The following is a 20,445-nucleotide window of genomic DNA, read 5'->3' on the forward strand; positions in this document are numbered from 1 at the left end:
ATCAGAAGATATTCTTGCCTTTGAGTAGGGGTTCTTGACGCTATTGAAGAAGGTGTTGTGTGCTTTGAAGCCATTGATATTGAACAATCCAGGTGCAGATGCAGTGCCTGGAAACCTAGGCAGCCTTGGCATTGGCTTCTGAACCTGAGGCCTGCGCTCGACGTGATAGCCAAATTGAGGACCAGCAGTAGGTGGAGGAACAAGAAGAGGCCATTTGACATTGATGAGCTGACCATAGTTGTGTGCTTGCTCAATAGTATGTGGCCTTGGTGGCAGAACAGGAGTAGTGGCATCAACAGAGGCGTCAGGCTGCACATCTGTTGCAGGTGCATCATTGGCTTCATTGACCTCTGGCACAGTGTTAGGTGCAGGCTCCACAGTGTCTTCAGCCATGACCACGTCATTGGCTTCAGTGGTGTTAGTGGTGGTAGCCTCAGGATTCTCAACCTCCACTTGAGGAGCTGGAGGGTCGGTCATGTTCTCCTCGAGAACAACATCTTGGTGAGACGGGGGTGTAGCAAATCTTGTGTCTCTTGGGGATTCTTCTTCATCTTCTTCTTCATCGGCTGATGCAGCCGGAATGTCTTCAGCAACTTTAGCTTCAGACTCGGAAACATTCACAGTAGGAGTGGCTTCGGGGAACACCTGACGTGCAACAGATTGGTGGTGCACTTCTCCTTCTGGAAAGCTCGAAAGAGGGACTTGGGGCCTTGGTCCTTTGCGAAGCCTGCATAACGCTGGCGACGCCTGTGGAGATGGAGTTGGCTGGGCCTCAAAGTCATCTTCTTCTTGCACATGTGGGGTGACGTGTTGTTGGGGATTACTCAGGGTGTCTTGTTGTTGTGGGTGATCAGCCCATGATGCATCCTGAGCAATTGGCGTCAGAGGACGACCAATGCTAATGAGTTCGTTGTTCGTGAGAACAGGCGATGATACCAAGTTGTGCTCGATCTGAGGAAGAACTACATCATCTTCAACATTGTCATGGTGACCAATGTCTTCAGCAGCGATGGGGTCAACTGCTGGAATGTCTTCAGCTTCAAGAGCCTCTGTAGAAGCAGGCTCATGAACTATCATCTATCGTTCTTGATGCGAAGATTTAGGACGAGCAACCGAGATGGGCTCGACAACAGGTGGCTCTGTGGGAGCAGCCCGATCTTTCTTGGTTTTGCGCTTCTTCTTGGAGGGAGCGACATCAGAACCTTCAGAATGTTTCCTCTTTCTGGCTTCAGCCTCGACAACCCTTGTCTTCTTTAATTCTGAAGCCACTATGGGGACCTTAGGCTTCGAGCCTGTCATACTGGCTGGGAAGACAATGGGATGTGCTTCCTGCCTTGTTGCTTCGGGTTCGGCCACAACTGGCTTCTTCTTCTTCTGTGCAGCCATCCTGGGATCGATACCAGGATGCCCAAGAGCCTTGCGCTTTTCAGCTTCATTGTAGGCTTGCACGCACTTGTCAGCCAGACTCTTCATGCGCTCACGAGAACCTTTAGCTTCTTCGTGTTTCTTGAGAAAGGCTTCCTTGAGCTCGTGCAGCATAGTCTTGAAGTTCTTGACATCTTGCACACTGAGCTTTGCCATGTGCTACTTGAACTGAGCTTTCTCATAGTCGATCTTTTGCTTCAGTTCAATGATGCGCTGAGCTAGAGCTAGCTCAGAAGCAATGGCGCCAGTGAAAGCGACGTTGAGGCCAATTGGAAGTTGCAGATCTTCAAAGCTGAGATTGGGGGTTTGAAACCACTCGTCAATGAAGTTGTGGATGATTGCCACGTCAAAGAGAGGCAAATCATTGAAGATTTCTGCTTCTTCCTTGCTCTTAATCAGTTGCTCAAGAGCGTCATCTGCAAGATCTTCATCGCTGGACAGATCAATGGCGTCGTTGTGCAGAATAGCAGCAGCAGTTAGTGTCTGATCAGTATTATTTCTCATCTCAGTCTTTTTGGAGATACGTGATAGATCTTCAGACTGCACACTTTCTTCAGGAGGTGCAGTAGCCAGTGGCTTCGCCCGTAAGATTTTTGGTGCTGAGGCAGACTTTGAAGCTTTAGGCTTCTTCAGCTTCGTTGGCCTCGGTGGTGCAGGTGCTTCGTCAGATTCAGCATCATCTGCAGGTTGATCCACGACTGCCCCTTGAACCACAATATGAGTGATGAGACCTTCTAGGTTGTAGAAGGGCCCAACCAGATTGGGTTCAGCATCGCGTGTGCCGTCAGCCCGGGGAGCAGAAGGACCAGGGTTGAAGTCTAGTCCCAATGACTTCTTGTTTTCCTTGGCCGATGCCTTTGCATGCTGGAAGTTGCGCTTGAAGAGATTATCGTCACGACACCAGAGCAGTGATGATGGGTCGGCATTTTCAGGCTGTGGTCCACGGACCATACAAGGATAGAAACCCTGAGCAATAGCTTCAGCTCTGGTCTTCGGTGGAAGGCTTCAGAAGAGAATGTCACCCAAGGACTCTTGATGGCATTCTTCTCAGCATACTCCTGGGTCACAAACTTGTATTTAAACCATTGTTCGGCCCAATATCTTTGAATCCATTGGATTCGTGTCTTGCGCTGATTGTAATCCTCTTCTGGATCTGTCTTGTACAGCTCTGAGAGGTCATCGGGCAGATCTCTTGATGTTCCCCCTCGACGCTGTCTGCCACCCTTCCTTGCAGATTTCTCTGTAGCCATGAACTTCAAACTGAATGGCTTCAACACATTCAAAGGCTTCTGCTTGCTGGTCAAACAGGAACTGGCTTCGGGAGAGTTAATGTGATGTTGTAAGAATTCTGTAAACGAATGCAGACTATGAGAACCAAGGGATTCTCCCACGGACATGTACCTGTGATAGCATTAAGGTGCGAGGGAAGGGGAAGAGGTCATATGCATTCTCAGAAGATTTTGAAGATAAATCAGTTTAGAAGACATTGACCTCATAGTGCGAAGACATTCACTCATAGATAGAGAGTTGGTTCCAGATTTGTGCGAATCCACGAATAAGTACAAGTGAGGAATCTAACTACTTTGTGAAGCATAAGTGAACATACTAGGCATATTATGAGATGAAGTATGAAATAGATCCAACTTGTGTGAACAGAAACTGCTTGTGGTAGAAAGTGATGAATCTATAGGATCAAAAGGGCCGTAAAAAGGAAGTTTTATTTGCCACACGAAGAACTGCTAGACGGAGTGGGAGAGGAGGCCGAGCAGTTCGATCGTCTGTGCCCTAACTTGGCGACGGAGGACACCTACGACGACGGCGGAGAAGATGATGTCCGCGGCCGGCGTGAAGACGGCGTCGGTGAGGTCGCGGCAGCTAAGCGCTTCGTCGCCGGCATCGTCGAGGGCTAGCAGTGGCGCTAAGGTTTGTGCGAGAGTGAAAGAAAAGATAATGACTGTGGTGAGACGTGTATTTATAGGGACAGGGACGGCACACTGTTATTACACAGGTGCCCCTGGCGATTCACATCTGGAGGACACGTGGCCATCATGCAACATATCAGAGGTTGTTCCACGTTCCCGCGCACGCCTGGATTGTCGGGTGGTTGTTCCCACTTCTCCTGGTTTCAGGTGAAGGAATTAGCATTGGAAACGGACTTAATGTTTGTCTCTGTATCTTCTACTGACAAGGACGCAGAGAAGACATTCGACAGTTTCAATAGAATGCATATGATTTGGACAGATAGAGTTTGAGATAGAAAGCATAGAGAGATTAGGGTCCGATCACATTCACTTAGTTCAAAAAATTCAACAAGGAAAACGTAGCTATAAGTGAATGCTGTAGAGGACAGAACACTAGTATGTATATATCAGAAGACAATCAAGTCAACATAGTGAAGATAATCATGAAGACAAGTTGAAATCGAAGAAAAACCAAATGTGAAGACATAGCAAATGTAACGCCATGGGTAAAACACTTCAAACAGAAGAATTTGGTGGTGGTGTTACCCACCGTATAGGAAGTATTAGACCCAGACACGACGCACAATTATCGTGGTGCTCCGAAGTCAAATTCCACGTTAATGTATTCACACTCAGAGTGTAAGTCTTCATTGATTGAAGATATACTTTACTTCGTGTGTTGCACATCTAAGTCATCAACGTGCATAAGTGTTAGGATGTGTGCCTGATCACAGGACATTTGAGGATTCCAAGATATTTAGCTCACACCATAACTTGCAAAACCTCTCTCATCCAAGGGCTTGGTGAAGATATCTGCCAATTGCTCTTCAGTGTTGACGTGTATGATATCAATATCTTCCTTCACAACATGATCTCTGAGAAAGTGATGACGAATTTCAATGTGCTTTGTCTTCGAGTGCTGAACTAGGTTGTTGGCAATCTTGATGGCGCTTTCGTTATCGCAGTAGAGTGGTACTTGCTTCAGGTGAATGCCATAGTCTTTGAGTGTTTGCTTCATCCATAGAAGCTGAGCGCAGCAAGATCCAGCAGCAATGTATTCAGATTCAGCAGTGGAGAGAGATACACAGTTCTTCTTCTTTGAAGACCAACATACAAGTGATCGTCCCAGAAAATGACATGTGCTTGATGTAGACTTGCGATCCACCTTGTCACCAGCATAATCAGTATCCGAGAATCCAACTAGATCAAACTCTGAGCCCTTTGGATACCATAATCCTAGTGTTGGGGTGTGAGCCAAATATCCGAGAATTCGCTTCACAGCTAAGTGATGCGATTCCTTTGGTGCTGCTTGGAACCGGGCACACATGCAAACACTAAGCATGATATCTGGCCTAGATGCACATAAATAAAGCAAGGAACCAATCATGGAGCGATATACCTTTTGATCGAACTCTTTACCATTGTCGTCGGGACCCAGATGATGTTTGGCTGGCATTGTCGTGTAGCCTTTGCAATCTTGCATTCCAAATTTCTTCAGGCAATCTTTGAGGTATTTCTCTTGAGATATAAAGATGTCGTTGCGTTGCTGACGTATTTGAAGACCAAGGAAGAACTTCAGCTCACCCATCATGGACATCTGATATTGCTCTTGCATCATATATCCAAACTCGTCAGTGTATTTCTGATTGGTGCAGCCGAAGATAATGTCATCCATATATATTTGGCACACAAACAGTTCACCATCATATGTCTTCGTGAAGAGAGTGGGGTCGAGGGAACCAAGTTTGAAGCCTTTGCTCTTTAGGAAGTCTTTGAGTGTGTCATACCAAGCCCTAGGGGCTTGTTTGAGGCCATACAGTGCCTTGTTGAGCTTGTACACCATATCAGAATGTTTTGGGTCTTCAAAGCCAGGCGGTTGTGCAACATACACTTCTTCGTCAATCTTGCCATTGAGAAAAGTGCTCTTCACATCCATTTGATGCATAAGAATGTTATGATGATTTGCATAGGCCAGCAGTATGCGTATGGCTTCAAGTCTAGCCACAAGAGCAAATGTCTCATCGAAGTCAATCCCTTCAACTTGAGTATATCCTTGAGCAACGAGACGAGCTTTGTTTCTGATAACTTGACCATGCTCATCTTGCTTGTTGCGGTATATCCATTTGGTGCCTATTATATTGTGCTTGCGAGGATCAGGACGCTTAACTAGTTCCCATACATTATTCAGCTCAAACTGTTGAAGCTCTTCTTGCATAGCTTGAATCCATTCAGGTTCCATGAAGGCTTCATCAACTTTCTTGGGTTCAGATATTGAGACAAATGCGAAGTGTCCACAGAAATTTGCTAGCTATGTTGCCCTTGTACGAGTGAGTGGACCTGGTGCATTGATACTATCAATTATTCTCTCAATCTGCACTTCATTTGCAACACGAGGATGTACAGGACGAAGATTTTGCTCTTACTGATCATTTTCATCGTTAGAAGGATTGTCTTCAGGCTGAGCATTGTTTTCAGGTTGATCAGGTGCGGAGATGATAAGTTCCTCTTCAGGCTGAGCTTCAGATGGTATGATTTCTCCAGTTCCCATAAGTTTGATTGATTCACTGGATGGAACTTCATCTAGCACATTTGGCAGGTGCTCTCTTTGCGAGCCGTTAGTCTCATCGAACCGCACATCCACAATTTCAACCACTTTATAGTGAAAGAGGTTGAAGACTCTGTAGGAGTGCGAATCCTTTTCATATCCAAGCATAAAACCTTCATGTGCTTTTGGTGCAAATTTTGAAGTGTGATGTGGATCCTTGATCCAGCACTTGGCACCAAATACTCTGAAGTAACTGACATTTGGCTTCTTGCCAGTAAGGAGCTCATAGGAAGTCTTATTCAAAAGCTTGTGAAGATAAACACGGTTGATGATATGGCATGCAGTATCAATGGCTTCAGGCCAGAATTTTCTTGGAGTCTTGTATTCATCAAGCATCGTCCGAGCCATCTCAATAAGTGTTCTGTTCTTGGGTTCGACGACGCCATTCTGCTGTGGCGTGTACGGAGCTGAGAATTCATGTGTGATGCCCAAAGTATCAAGATATGTATCTAGCCCAGTGTTCTTGAATTCAGTGCCATTGTCACTTCTGATGTGCTTTATCTTGACGCCATAGTTGTTCATGACTCGATTTGCGAAGCGTCTGAAGACATCCTGCACTTTAGTCTTGTAGAGGATTATATGCACCCAAGTATATCTTGAATAATCATCAACAACGACAAAGCCATAGAGACAAGCAGTAGTAGTAAGAGTTGAGTAATGAGTGGGACCGAAAAGGTCCATGTGGAGAAGTTCGAAGGGTTGAGTCATTGTCATGATTGTCTTTGAGGGATGCTTGGCCCTCATCATCTTTCCTGCTTCACAGGCACCGCATAAGTGATCCTTCTTGAACTTGCCGCCCTCGATGCCTATGACATGCTTCTTTCTTGCAAGAGTGTGCAAGTTCCTCATGGCAACATGCCCTAGCCTCCGATGCCAGAGCCAGCATTCTGAAGCTTTTGCTAGAAGACATACGGTAAGTTTTTGGTCCTGCTGAGAAATCTACCACGTACAAATCATCTTTTCGATACCCTTCAAACACTAGAGACTTGTCAGATTCCATTAGAACAAGGCAACGATATTTTTCAAACATCACAATCATGTTTAAATCGCAAAGCATTGAGACAGACATTAAGTTGAAACCAAGGGATTTAACAAGCATGACTTTATCCATGTGTTGATCCTTTGAGATTGCAACTCTACCTAGACCCAATACCTTACTTTTACCAGTGTCAGCAAATGTGATGTGACTCTTGTCAGATGGACATAAGGTTGAGTCCATAAGAAGGCTTCGCTTGCCAGTCATGTGATTGGTACACCCACTATCAATAATCCATTCTGAAGCAGCTGGTGTCGTACCCTACAGTGCAGTTAGGGGGATAGGCTTCACGAAGAGAATTGTGAAGTAAAAACATTTGACAAGCCAGTGGATTATGAAAGTTTAGATCAAGATTAGGACTGATAGGGCAAGTAGCAAGCGACTCAGGAACAAAAGTACATAATAAGACTATTTGGGCATTTGATCTTGCGCCCTACAAGATGTTTAAGGTCCCCAGCAATAACGACAGACGATTTTGGTTTTCGGCTGGAGACCTTTCCCTGCAAAAGAGAGTTAGCTTTCTTAGCCACCCACATCTTCAAGGATGGCTTCGAAGCAATGAGTCTAAGTGCAGCATCTGAGAACTTTGGATTTGGAGCCCTAGCAAAAAGTCTTGCAGGTGGACAATAGTACTCATAAGAATAAGCAGAATAGTTCTTGGTCTTATGAACATGGCGATTTGATGAACCGCGCTCATATTCATAGGCCTGAGTATGGCTTTCCTGCAAAACATTTGCATTAGTGCGACTCAGGTGAGTCCTCTGTCTATATGAAGCCTTTGGGCCGTATGAAGCCTGTGGTCTGGGGTTTGTCTTCTTCACTTGTGGTGTCATGACGACATTCACAGGAAGATTCTCCAAACACCTTTTCGGCACCCAGACCTTCTTCATAGGCGGCCCATTGCTGCAGTTAGTACCAATATACCTGGCAAACACTTCACCATTCTGATTCTTAAACAGTTTATAGTTTGCATCAAAGGATTCATCAATAACAATGGGATTAGCACAAGTGAAGCTAGATAGGGTGGATGGATCCACTAAAGGTCCCTTTGCAGCAACCCATGTGGTTTTGGGGTACTGCTCAGGTTTCCAGTAAGAGCCATCAACATTCATTTTTCTTTCGAACCCAATACCCTCTTTCCTAGGGTTTCGGTTCAGGATCTGCCTTTTGAGGACATCACATAGTGTCTGATGCCCTTTGAGACTTTTGAACATCCCTATTTCAAGCAATGTCTTCAACCTAGCATTCTCATCAACAATAGCAGTGGCATCCTCAACAGAGGGGTTAGTTATCACATCAACAGTTGAAGATATTGCAACAGTAGCAGCAGTAGAACATTCAGCAACAGAAGTAGCGTTATCACGCTCAATGCATTTAAGACATGGTGGTTCAAAACCTTCCTGAACGGAACTGATCTGTTTGGCATGAAGTGACTTGTTTTTCTTTTGAAGATCTTCATGAGCCGCTCTCAATTTTTCAAGGTCTTGCTTCCTTTGAAGATAATCATAGGAAAGCTTTTCATGAGATGTTGAGAGCGTTTCATGACGACTTTCAAGTTCCTCATACTTAACATGAAGATTTTTTGTCTTCAATTAAGGACTAAGATCGAGTCATTTCATCGTCCAACAGGTCATCGCTTTTGTCTAATAGTTTTTGAATATGTTCCATAGCTTTTTGTTGTTCAGTTGCAATTTTAGCAAGTGTTTTGTAACTGGGTTTGGAACCACAATCAGAGTCATCTTCACTTGATGTTTGATAGTGAGTGGCGCGTGAGTTTACCTTGGCACCGCGTGCCATGAAGCAGTAGGTGGGAGTGGAGTCGTCCTTGTCATTAGCATCGGCGTTGGTGACATTGTCTTCAGTGTTGAAGATGGACTTGGCAACGTAAGTTGCAGCCAGACTTGCAATGCCAGAATCGGACTCCTCCTCAGACCCCACCTCTGCCTCCTCAGAAGCGGACTCCTCCTCTGAATCCATTTCCTTGCCAACAAACGCACGTGCCTTGCCAGATGAGCTCTTCTTGTGCGATGAGGACTTTGAGGAAGACTTGGCAGAAGACTTTGAGTATTTCTTCTTCTTCTTGTCGTCAGAATCATACTCCTTGCTCTTCTTTTTCTTCTTGTTCTCATTGTCCCACTGCGGACACTCAGAGATGTAGTGGCCAGGTTTCTTGCACTTGTGGCATGTTCTCTTCTTGTAGTCATGAGCAGAAGCTTCATCATTCCTTGAGCTTGATCTTGAGGACTTTCTGAAGCCTTTCTTCTTGGTGAATTTTTGGAACTTCTTCACAAGCATAGCAAGCTCCTTTCCAATGTCTTCAGGATCATCAGAACTGCTGTCAGATTCTTCTTCAGACGAGGAGACAACTTTTGCCTTCAAGGCACGAGTTCACCCATAGTTAGGACCGTAGATATCTCTTTTCTCAGAAAGCTGAAACTCATGTGTGTTGAGCCTCTCAAGTATGTCAGACGGATCGAGTGTCTTGAAGTCAAGACATTCTTGAATCATCAGGGCCAGGGTGTCAAACGAGCTATCAAGTGATCTCAGGAGTGTCTTGACGACTTCATGCTTGGTGAACGCCGAGGGCTTGAAGCTCATTTGTGATGTTAGTGAGTCGATCAAACGTGAGCTGGACATTCTCATTGTCATTTCTCTTGAAGCGGTCGAAGAGGTTGCGAAGGACACTGGTTCTCTGATCCCCCTGGGTTGAGACGCCTTTGTTGACCTTGAAGAGCCAGTCCCAGACTAGCTTAGATGTTTCCAAAGCACTCACGCGGCCATACTGTTCTTTGGTCAGATGATCACATATGATGTTCTTGACAGTGGAGTCCAGTTGAACAAACTTCTTGACATCAGCAGCGGTGACACCTTCACCAGCCTTGGGAATGCCATTCTTGACGACATACCATAGGTCGACATCAATGGCTTCAAGATGCATGCGCATCTTATTCTTCCAGTAGGGATATTCAGTTCCATCGAAGACGGGGCACACAGCGGAGACTTTAATTATCCCTGCAGTCGACATAGCTAAAACTCCAGGTGGTTAAATCGAATCACACAGAATAAGGGAGTACCTTGCTCTGATACCAATTGAAAGTGCTAGTGATCGACTAGAGGGGGGTGAATAGGCGATTTTTATGAAAGTCTTCAAAACATGAAAGTTTGGAAGACAAACGATAGAAATAAACCTATTACCATGCAGCGGAAGGTAGACTACACTAGGCAAACCATAGTCAAGTATTCAATGAAGTGAAAGCACAATGACTAATAGCAGCTAGACAGTAAAGATCAGGTAGGAAGATATTGTGAAGCCAATCAGAACAAGCAGTCACTCAGTAAGTAAAGGGAAGGAAATGATGAAACCAGTGACTCGTTGAAGACAATGATTTGTTGGACCAGTTCCAGTTACTGTGACAACTGTACGTCTGGTTAGGGAGGCTGAGATTCAACTCAGAAAACCTCGTCTTCACCTTATTCCCCTTGAGCTAAGGACACCCAGTCCTCGCCCAATCACTCTGGTAAGTCTTCAAGGTAGACTTCCAAACCTTCACAGACTTCGTTCACCGGCGATCCACAATGACTCTTGGATGCTCAGAACGCGACGCCTAACCGGCTGGAGGATTCACAGTCCTCAAGTGTAATAAGTCTTTAGATCATACAGACAGGAAGACTTAAGTGATGCCTAACACTCTTTGGCTCTGGGTGTTTAGGGCTTTATTCTCGCAAGGAATTCTCTCTCAAAGGCTTCGAGGTGGGTTGCTATCAAACGACAAAAGCCGTGTACTAACTCTGAGCAGCCAACCGTTTATGGTTGTAGGGGGTGGGCTATTTATAGCCACTAGGCAACCCGACCTGATTTGTCCGAAATGACCCTTGGTCACTAAGGAACTGACACGTGTTCCAACGGTCAGATTTCAAACACACACGACAACTTTACTTGAGCTACAAGCAAAGCTGACTTATCCAACTCTGGACAAGATTTGCTCTCATAGTCTTCACTCGAAGACATAGGATTTTGGTTAAGCATCACTTCAGTCATTCTGACTGTTTCTCTTGGACCCCACTTAACAGTACGGTGGTTCCTATGACTCAATAAGGAAAAACACAGAACGACGAAACTGCTAAGTCTTCTCGCTCCATAGTCTTCATGCGATGTCTTCTCTTGTCATAGTCTTCAATGTGAATGTCTTCACATACCACCTTTGACTTCAATGTCTTCATACATTTTTAGGGGTCATCTCTGGTAGGAAAACCGAATCAATGAGGGACTTCTACCTGTGTTATCCTGCAATTCTCACAAACACATTAGTCCCTCAACTAGGTTTGTCGTCAATACTCCAAAACCAACTAGGGGTGGCACTAGATGCACTTACATTATTGCAGTATTTTCTACAGCTGAGGTCTTGTTACAGATTTTTTTTGCAACAGAGCTCTTGTTGCATAATTTTTTCGCAACAAAGATCTTGTTGCTGAATCATTTTTATGAGTTTTTCCGCAATAGAGGTCTCGTTGTATATATTTTTCGCAACAAAGGTCTTATTGCAGAATCATTTTTACGAGTTTTTCTGCAACGGAGGGCTTGTGGTAGAATTTTTTCGCAACAAAGGTGTTGTGCGAGAATCATTTTTACGAGTTTCTATGGAACAAAGATCTCATTGTAGATTTTGTTTACAACAAAGGTCTTGTTACAGAATCATTTTTATGAGTTTTTTAATACTGCAATAGGTCCCTTTTGCAGAAAAGCCTTGTTGCAGTAACAACCCCTTTGTTGCAAAAACAAATATCTTCTATCTTCTCCTTACGCCATGGCTATAGTTTGGGTTATGGATAATCTAAAAAGCAGATTGACACCGCCATTCACCATTGCTGGAGCTTGGCCCATGGATGATTTAGGAAACAGATCAACACCACTGTTCGTTCTGGTTGGAGCTTGGGTTGTGGATGATTTGGGAAGTAGATTGACACCCCCATCCGCCATGGCTGGAGCTTGGCTCGTGGATGGTTTTAGAAGCAGATTGAGTGAAGGAAGTGTTAGAGCATCATGGGGAGAGAGACGAGATCGAGGGGATCGAAAGCGGGGAAACAAGGGAGTAGGTGCTAGATTCGTCGAGCGGATCGAACGATTGTTTTCTGTTTCTGCAACATCGTTGCCTCGCACATGTGGTCATCGTTGCCTGTTATCGCTAGAGGCAAGCGGTAAGTGGTCCCAAGCTGCACGCGCAACCACGATCTAGTGGACCAGTGGATCGCAATCTGACGGCCGCGCGAGCGGCGGATGCGGCGAGAAGATCAATTGGCTTTTTTTTGAGACAACAGAAGATCAGTTGGTTGATTGGAAGGTTTTTCCAATAAAAATGGTTCAGGAAGGTTTTTCCAATAAAAATGGTTCAGGAAGGTTTAGACTTTTCAAAACCTTTGGGTGTATCGTAAATGGCCAGGACTTGGTCTTACCAGAAACCCTAGACACCACGGAACTTGGCCAGGCCCATGTGCTCATCCCGGCCCAAACCACAGCCAGGGTTTTGCCTGAAGCCGCCAGAAGTTCTCAAGTGGAAGCACGAAGAAGAAAGCACCACAAACCCTCGCCCCCGCGGCGCGTCCTCCCTCCAGAAACCTACCGCCGCCTCATTCTCCCCCACCACAGCACCCCTCCCAGTCCTCGTCCGATCCGCCCTTCCGGAGGTTTCTGGGAGAAGCGGCGCCAGCGCTCCGGCGGCCATGGCGCTCGCCTTCGACGAGTACGGGCGGCCCTTCATCATCCTCCGGGAGCAGGAGAAGAAGTCGCGGCTGCAGGGGCTCGACGCGCAGAAGGCCAACATCGCCGCCGGCAAGTCCGTAGCGCGCATCCTCCGCACCTCCCTCGGGCCCAAGGGCATGGACAAGATGCTCCAGTCCCCCGACGGCGACGTCACCATCAGTAATACCCGCTCCCTCTCGCTTTCTCCTGGTTTTAGGTTTTAGGTCTGGTCTTTCCGGTTAGCCTGGTACGAGATCCGGAAGTTTTCGCCTGCCATTGGATCTTCGACGTTGGTGGCAATGGCTGTGCGTTGAGGATCAGGGTTTCTCTTAGGTGTCACAGCGAGTCTTATGATGGCGAGATCTAGCTTTGTGGGATGCCCCTTACTTTCGTGCTGTTATGTTGTTGCTTGGGGAAGGAGATGGTACGATTTGTAGGGCTAGTTTGTTGCTTTCGTTATGTCTCTGCTCGGATTGGAATACTGTGTATCGGGGAAATGCTAGGTTGCCATTTCTGTAGCTATCTCTATCTAGTGGGTACGAGCGTGCTCTTACTTTTACTCCTGCAAATGTTATGCTGAAGTGAGGCGAGGTGCCCCATCCTATGTGGATCTGGAGATCCGGTTGTGTTTTTAGCACTTCATTTATTGTGCTCACGTACTGAATTGATTTGTCTCATGTTTTGTTTACTGACCTTCTTTCCAATGGATTTTCAGCAAACGATGGGGCGACGATCCTGGAGCTAATGGATGTTGACAACCAGATTGCGAAGCTCATGGTGGAGTTGTCCCGCAGTCAAGACTATGACATTGGAGATGGTACCACCGGGGTTGTGGTCCTGGCTGGGTCGCTCCTGGAGCAGGCTGAGAAGCTGCTGGAACGTGGTATTCACCCAATAAGGATCGCCGAAGGTTATGAGATGGCGTCGAGGATAGCTGTTGATCACCTTGAAAGCATCTCCACGAAATATGAGTTCAGTGCTACAGACATAGAGCCTTTGGTGCAGACCTGCATGACAACTTTGTCCTCAAAGATGTGAGTAATAACATATTGTGCTTAATCAGTCAGCTGCTTTAGAACCGAGTTATAAGATATTACCTCTGTCCCAAATTAGTTATCTTAGATTTGTGTGCATATGGATGTACCTAACACTAAAACGTGTCTAGATACACCTGTATCTAGACAAATCTAAGATAACTAATTCAGGACGGAGTGAGTATTATTTTGGCTTGAATCAGGCTTCACATTTTTCTACAACATGAAGGCTGTCAGGGGGAACATATTGACAGTTTAGTTCCCTTTGTTTTGCGAGAACCCAATTTATGGACAGTATACTTGCCTACAGTTTGGGAGAATTTCTGGTGTCATTTTAATTGCAGATGTTACTGTCTTGTACCGTTGTCTCTTGAGCTCATTTTGTACAATAATATCAATTCCGCAGTTCTACTTCTAAAATGGACATTACATGAAAGAAATATTCTGGTATAGCAGAAAAACTATTTGTTACAGCCTTATAAGTTGGAAGTATCCCTTCCGTTTTAGTATAACTGTCCTTGACCTCAAGTGAAATCTGTTTCAAATAACTCTAGCCTTGCTTTATTGCCTTACTAGATGTACTCATTTTTTGCTAACTCTTTCTTAGTGTTAGCGTTGGTCTGTGTGCATGGTGGGCTGATGATATAGTGGCAATGTGTAATGGATGGAGTATTTCTGCATGGGTACATTTTACATAGGTTATTTCAAACCTTTCTGATCTGTCCAATTATTCTGATTCTACAGTGTTAGCCGTTGTAAGAGGGCTCTAGCTGAGATTGCTGTCAAAGCAGTCCTTGCGGTCGCTGATTTGGAAAGGAAGGATGTAAATTTGGACTTGATTAAGGTGGAAGGTAAGGTTGGTGGGAAGCTCGAGGATACTGAGCTAGTACAAGGAATCATTGTTGACAAAGATATGAGCCACCCCCAAATGCCAAAGAGAATTGAGGATGCTCACATTGCCATTCTGACCTGCCCATTTGAGCCCCCGAAGCCTAAGACAAAGCATAAGGTTGACATTGACACTGTAGAGAAATTCCAGACACTGCGTGGGCAAGAGCAGAAATACTTCGATGACATGGTTCAGAAATGCAAGGTAAAAGCCTATAAAGGACAAACTGTTTATATATTGTGGAGTAGCTTGTTTTTGTATTCTTGGTTTGTGATGTGTGCTCTTTTACAATAACTAGATGGTACCTCACGTGTTGCGGGAATTGGTTGCAATATATTAATTTTAATGAGATTGGATTGTGTGGAATATAAATATTTTGATTGATAAGACGTGAACCAAAGTTAAAAATACGTAAGACTTATTGTATTTGATTATGTATAGTTGTAAATATTTATGAATACAAGTAGAATAATAGAATGAAAAATAATCCCATGCACAGTTGCATGTTGAGGTGGGCCTTGTCCCGTCTATAATTGTATGGTGGTGTGGCATGCTTGCATGTTGAGATAAATAAGTTAGTGGGGATGGCTCTTTTAGATATATATAGGATACATTATTGTTAATACCCTTAGGCTGCAAAAAACACTTTCTACCTCCCCTTATTAACATTTATGTTACTAATGCTATGCTGTACGAAGTGTATGCACATCAATCTGTTTTTTATGTTCAGTGTATGATTTGCTCAAAACATAATCACGTAACTATGTACATTTTATAGGATGTTGGTGCAACCCTAGTTATTTGTCAATGGGGGTTTGATGATGAAGCCAATCACTTACTAATGCAAAGGGAGCTGCCGGCTGTCAGATGGGTTGGTGGTGTTGAATTAGAATTAATTGCCATTGCGACAGGTAACCTACCTCTCTTCATGTGTTTCTAAATTATATTTTATGGCAGTACGTAACATTTAAGAACTGAGTGCAGGAGGGAGGATTGTTCCAAGGTTCCAAGAGTTGACTACCGAAAAGCTTGGGAAGGTATAACCTGATCTGTCTATATCTTTCTTCAAACAAGTAATATGCATGCTATCTTGTGAGGGTTCAACTGAGAGTGAATGTAACCGTCTGTGGGTTTCTGAGGGCGACCATTCACCACTACTTGATATGCTGAATGTTTATCTCCAACCCTAAATTCAACCATCATGCTATCTTGGTAGCCGAGTTAGTGGTTTAGTCAGTTTCTTGAAAACACCATGTGAATGCCTTGCACTTCTGAACAGCAGTTACATTAGAGAATGCAGAGGATGTATTGTTTGAACTTTGAATTGCATATGCTTGGTAGCCATCTTAATTTGCTTTGTAAAGCATAAGATTTATGTTTGTTTGCTTGTCCTGCTTAAATAGGCTGGATTAGTCAGAGAGAAGTCATTTGGAACAACAAAAGATCGGATGCTATACATCGAGAAGTGTGCCAATTCCAAAGCTGTAACTATTTTCATCCGTGGTGGTATGTTCTGATGTATATGTTTTTTCTTTTCTTCATATTGACACATGTATGCTCAGTGATTTGTTGGGCCATGGAAGCATTATCCCACCAACCACGAATCTGTTCGAGACACACTTTACAGTTAATACTGGATAGCCTGGATATTGTTATATCAATTGGCAGTATTCGTATGAATTTTCAAAGCAATGGTTTTAGAAGAAAATTTTAATGCATGTCAACTCCATATTAGATCGTACCAACTGTTAATTGTAATACATGAGAAATAATTCTTGTTTTCACTACAACTGAAGAAATGCTAACATGTTTTTAATCGTGATTATATTTTATCGTACTTGCCATACCTCAAGACGGCTTATAAAATGACACCAGTTAACTACAAAATTTCTAATTTATGCCATGAACTATCCAAAGTCGTCCAATAGACCCTCAAATGTTGATCTGGGTGATTTGGGAGTCTGTTGGTAACTAATCCACATCATTGAGCTATATATTCAATACCTCACTGGTATTGAATATAACTCCTTGCCTGTTTGGATCTCACTGGTTATGTAGTTCTGGGGCTTTTAGTAAGGACATGTTTGGTTTGTGCCCAAAGTTGCCCTGTCAAAAAAGTTGGCTAGCCAAAAATTTTGTTGAGGTTTTGCTTGCCAACAAATTGGATAGAAAATGAACTAGAGTTGGTAAATGAACATTTGCATGCCAAACAGTTGGTATCATCCAAACAAAAAGCCAATGCTTTTGTGATGACCGACAAATTGGGAAGGTACACTTTGGTCACAATCTGAACATAACCTAGGCACCTCTGTTGTTCATGATAATGTCCATATTTCTTGTTGAATCGTTATACAGTCATATCATAACATTAAAGTCATCTGTACTATTTAGCTTTGTGCTGTTACTTTTTTAGGATTATAAGATTGAAGTCCTCAAAATATTTGAGAAACACCAAGCCTAACTGCTGTCTTCCAGTCTTAGTTAGTATACATTTCAGTCATATTTAGGCTAATAATGTATATGGGTATCTTCTGATTGGTATTCTGGTATTGCACAGGCAACAAAATGATGATTGAGGAGACCAAGCGAAGTATTCATGATGCTCTATGTGTTGCAAGGAATCTGATCATCAACAACTCAATTGTGTATGGTGGTGGCTCAGCAGAAATATCTTGCTCAATTGCTGTTGATGCTGCAGCAGATCGGCATCCTGGAGTTGAGCAGGTAATTGTGGTTTTGGAACTGGTACTACAAAAGAAATCCATATATGTTTTCTTCTAATTGTGCTTCTTTGTATTTTCAGTATGCAATCAGGGCATTTGCTGATGCTTTGGATGCCATTCCACTAGCTTTAGCTGAAAACAGTGGTTTGCCGCCTATTGATACTCTCACTGTCGTAAAATCCCAACATGTCAAGGTATTTTGTTTTCTCTGTTGATTTTGACAGTCACTTTAAAATGTCGGTTGTCAGCCTGTTCTTCTCTCTTTAAAACATCCTCCTTGTTCTGTTATACTCCTACTAATTAGCCGCCTGTGTTTTTGTTGGGCTTGTGATAGAATTTATTTCAGAAGTTACTTTTGGCTAGTGCCTGTGCTTAGTCCTTATAGTCCTTAGTCCTTCCCCACCTGGCATTGATTGTGCTTGATGCTGTACACGTTGTACCATCATGTAAGTCATATTATGTAGTGTACGATGTGAGGGTTCCAGAAACCAGCACTAGGCATGTCACTGCCAGTCACCAGTGTTTTTGAGCTCATATCTACTACTCCCTCTGTAAACTAATAGTGATCTAAAAGATCTTATACGTATTAGTTTACAGAGGGAGTAATTGTTATGGCATTCCTTCTGAATTGAGGGTAACATTTCATTTCTGAACATATTTCTAGGAGAACAATTCCCGCTGTGGCATTGATTGCAATGATGTTGGTACCAACGACATGAAAGAACAGAATGTTTTCGAGACTCTGATCGGCAAGCAGCAACAGATCTTGCTGGCAACACAGGTGGTCAAGATGATCCTCAAGATTGATGATGTCATAACGCCTTCTGAGTATTGATGACGCCTTCAAGAACGGGAATCGACTGTGCTAAGTGGCATGCGCTCCATTAGTCAGCATATTTTATATGGGTTGATTTTGATTTGCTCCTAGAATTCTTACATGGAGTGGTCACTTGTTTTGTTTGATGAGCTATCTAGTTTTGTGACGTGCGTTCACACTTTGTAGAGCTTGAGACAGTAGCACAAGTCATGTCGATACCAGACCATTCGTTGTGTTGTTCAGATGCTTAATGTATGGTTTTGGACCACTAATTTGTCTGCTTTATCGTAATTGTTTCATTTTTTTGTTTGCTTTGTCTAAAGTATCTCAGGTAAAGTTGGTGTGAGTCAGACTTACTATATGTATCGAGTTGCTTGTTTTTGTACCGATCAGTGCCAGGAACGGTGCACATGTCTTCAATTTACTTACCTCTGAAAACTAAATTATACGTGACATAAACTGAAAAGCTACTTGTCTTACGGAGTCTGTTGGTGACTTTAGATGTTAGTAACGGTAGTGAACAAAACATCTGTGTTTACAATTAACTTCATGAGTAAAATGCGCCTCTTATGCTCCTTGGAAGAACCGGAATTAGCCATTTGCGATCAGTTCCGAACAAATCCTATGCCAGTTGAGATGAAACACGCCTCTGAAACTAGGTAGATTTTGCTGCCTATTCCCTCTCTCGAGTAAGTGGCCTCTATTTGTTGCCGCTCCCCGTCCATACACCTGCAAAACGGAGGGGAGATTCTTGAAAGATTTCGGCTTGTAGGTTTTTGTGCCCGGGATTCTGAAGCTAGCAAATTTGTCTTCAGTAGAATCACGGCAGTGCCTGTGACTTCTGGAAATGGGACATCTCTACAGAGATTTTTCGGGTCGCAAATGGAGTTGATCCTACACCTGTTCATGAAATAATTAAGGAGATAGCAGGGGGCAGTCACACATTTGCAGGAGGTAAGCAGCAGTGCATGCTAGATAATGTTGCAGGTGACTAGAGGCATGGAATGACGGTTGGAGAACGCAACAGCTTTATTGAAAGAGAAGTACTCTAACTGGATGTTGAACGCACTTGCCAGATAGTGCAAAGGCTAGACGATGCTGTTAGGTTGCTTGTGTGTATTCTAGTCGTTCAGCTAGTTAGGCTTATCAAATGAGGTAGTTGGCTATGGACACACTTTGCTATGTGTGTGTTAGTTGGGAAATAAAACTCAGTGTACCGTTATTATGTTCATTGGGGTCACAATGTGTGAAGATGAATTGAGCACTTTTGCGGAAGATGATCATTATGCGTGTTTCCTAGAGATTACTTGTTGTGCATGTGCTCTTCAACAATACAGACAACAACATTGCTTTTAAGTGACTATAACAAAAAGATCATCACAACAAGTTAATCACATGATGTAACAAAAGCAGCATCACCACATTGCATCCAAGAAAGCTAACAATTGTCCAAACCAAATATTGCTCTAGTTTGAGATGCTTGAGCACTAGAAGTTCTTCATTTGCATCTGCCTCTGCCTCTTCTACCATCCCTTTTGCCATTGCAACCACAAATACCGAGTCGCTTCTCCCATCTTCGCGGCATGCAAGCACAAGCGATGGACTATGCATGAGGACATGAGGGACAATGCTTGGCCGAGCAAGATAAACCCTTCCGTGGAGATCACTTTGGGCCACATTATCGAGTTTGTGGTCCTTTGGGTCCGCTTAGAGCACTTCCATCTTCATATGAGTACTCCGCGATGTCCGCGTATGAGGCACAATTCATGGGCTCAACGTTGACCACCATGGACAAGACTGTTTGTAAGGTTTGCCCTCCACCCCTGGTCAAGTTCTTCGCCTGGCTAGCATTGCAAAATAGGCATTGGACGGCGGACCGATTGCAAAGGCAGGGATGGCCTAATTGTGGGCTATGCATGCTATGCAAGAGCCAACGAGACAGCCCCACCTTTTCTACAAATGTCGTTTCACGTTGCGAGTGTGGAGGATAGTGAAGGATTGACTCGGTTCGGCGAACCTACCGATGGATCAATGGTCGAATGGATATTGTCAAGAAATGGTGGACCAACATGTCAAGGCCCAACACAGCTCTTCGTAAGGCCATGGCCATCCTCACCATGCTTGTCACTTGGGTGTTGGGTCATTTGAAACGAGAGGAATGCCAGAGTGTTGCGAAAGAAATCGACACCACCATTCTACATTCTAAAGCTCATTAAGG

The 20,445-nt window shown here is 43.9% G+C and overlaps 1 protein-coding gene across 1 annotated transcript; it reads left to right on the forward strand.

Moving 5' to 3' along the window:
• The first annotated feature begins 12,557 nt into the window (after positions 1–12,557).
• LOC125519116 (T-complex protein 1 subunit epsilon) lies at positions 12,558–18,499 on the forward strand. Its single transcript, XM_048683996.2, has 9 exons — positions 12,558–12,944; positions 13,480–13,798; positions 14,543–14,891; positions 15,466–15,598; positions 15,672–15,724; positions 16,091–16,193; positions 17,245–17,411; positions 17,491–17,604; positions 18,075–18,499. The coding sequence occupies exons 1-9, from the start codon at positions 12,746–12,748 to the stop codon at positions 18,243–18,245; spliced, it is 1,608 nt and encodes a 535-aa protein (XP_048539953.1). The 5' UTR covers positions 12,558–12,745; the 3' UTR covers positions 18,246–18,499.
• Positions 18,500–20,445: the final 1,946 nt, after the last annotated feature.

Source organism: Triticum urartu, chromosome 7A (genome assembly GCF_056163025.1).
Source record: "Triticum urartu cultivar PI428250 chromosome 7A, HENAU_Tu73, whole genome shotgun sequence".
NCBI lineage: Eukaryota > Viridiplantae > Streptophyta > Magnoliopsida > Poales > Poaceae > Triticum > Triticum urartu.

What these genes read in the sequence shown, in the direction of transcription:
- LOC125519116 (XM_048683996.2), top strand. Translation starts at nt 12,746, where the DNA reads ATGGCGCTCGCCTTCGACGAGTACGGGCGGCCCTTCATCATCCTCCGG. An exon ending in ATTAATTGCCATTGCGACAG is followed by an intron (nt 15,599 to 15,671) that starts GTAACCTACCTC and finishes AACTGAGTGCAG; the next exon opens with GAGGGAGGATTGTTCCAAGG. An exon ending in AACTATTTTCATCCGTGGTG is followed by an intron (nt 16,194 to 17,244) that starts GTATGTTCTGAT and finishes GGTATTGCACAG; the next exon opens with GCAACAAAATGATGATTGAG.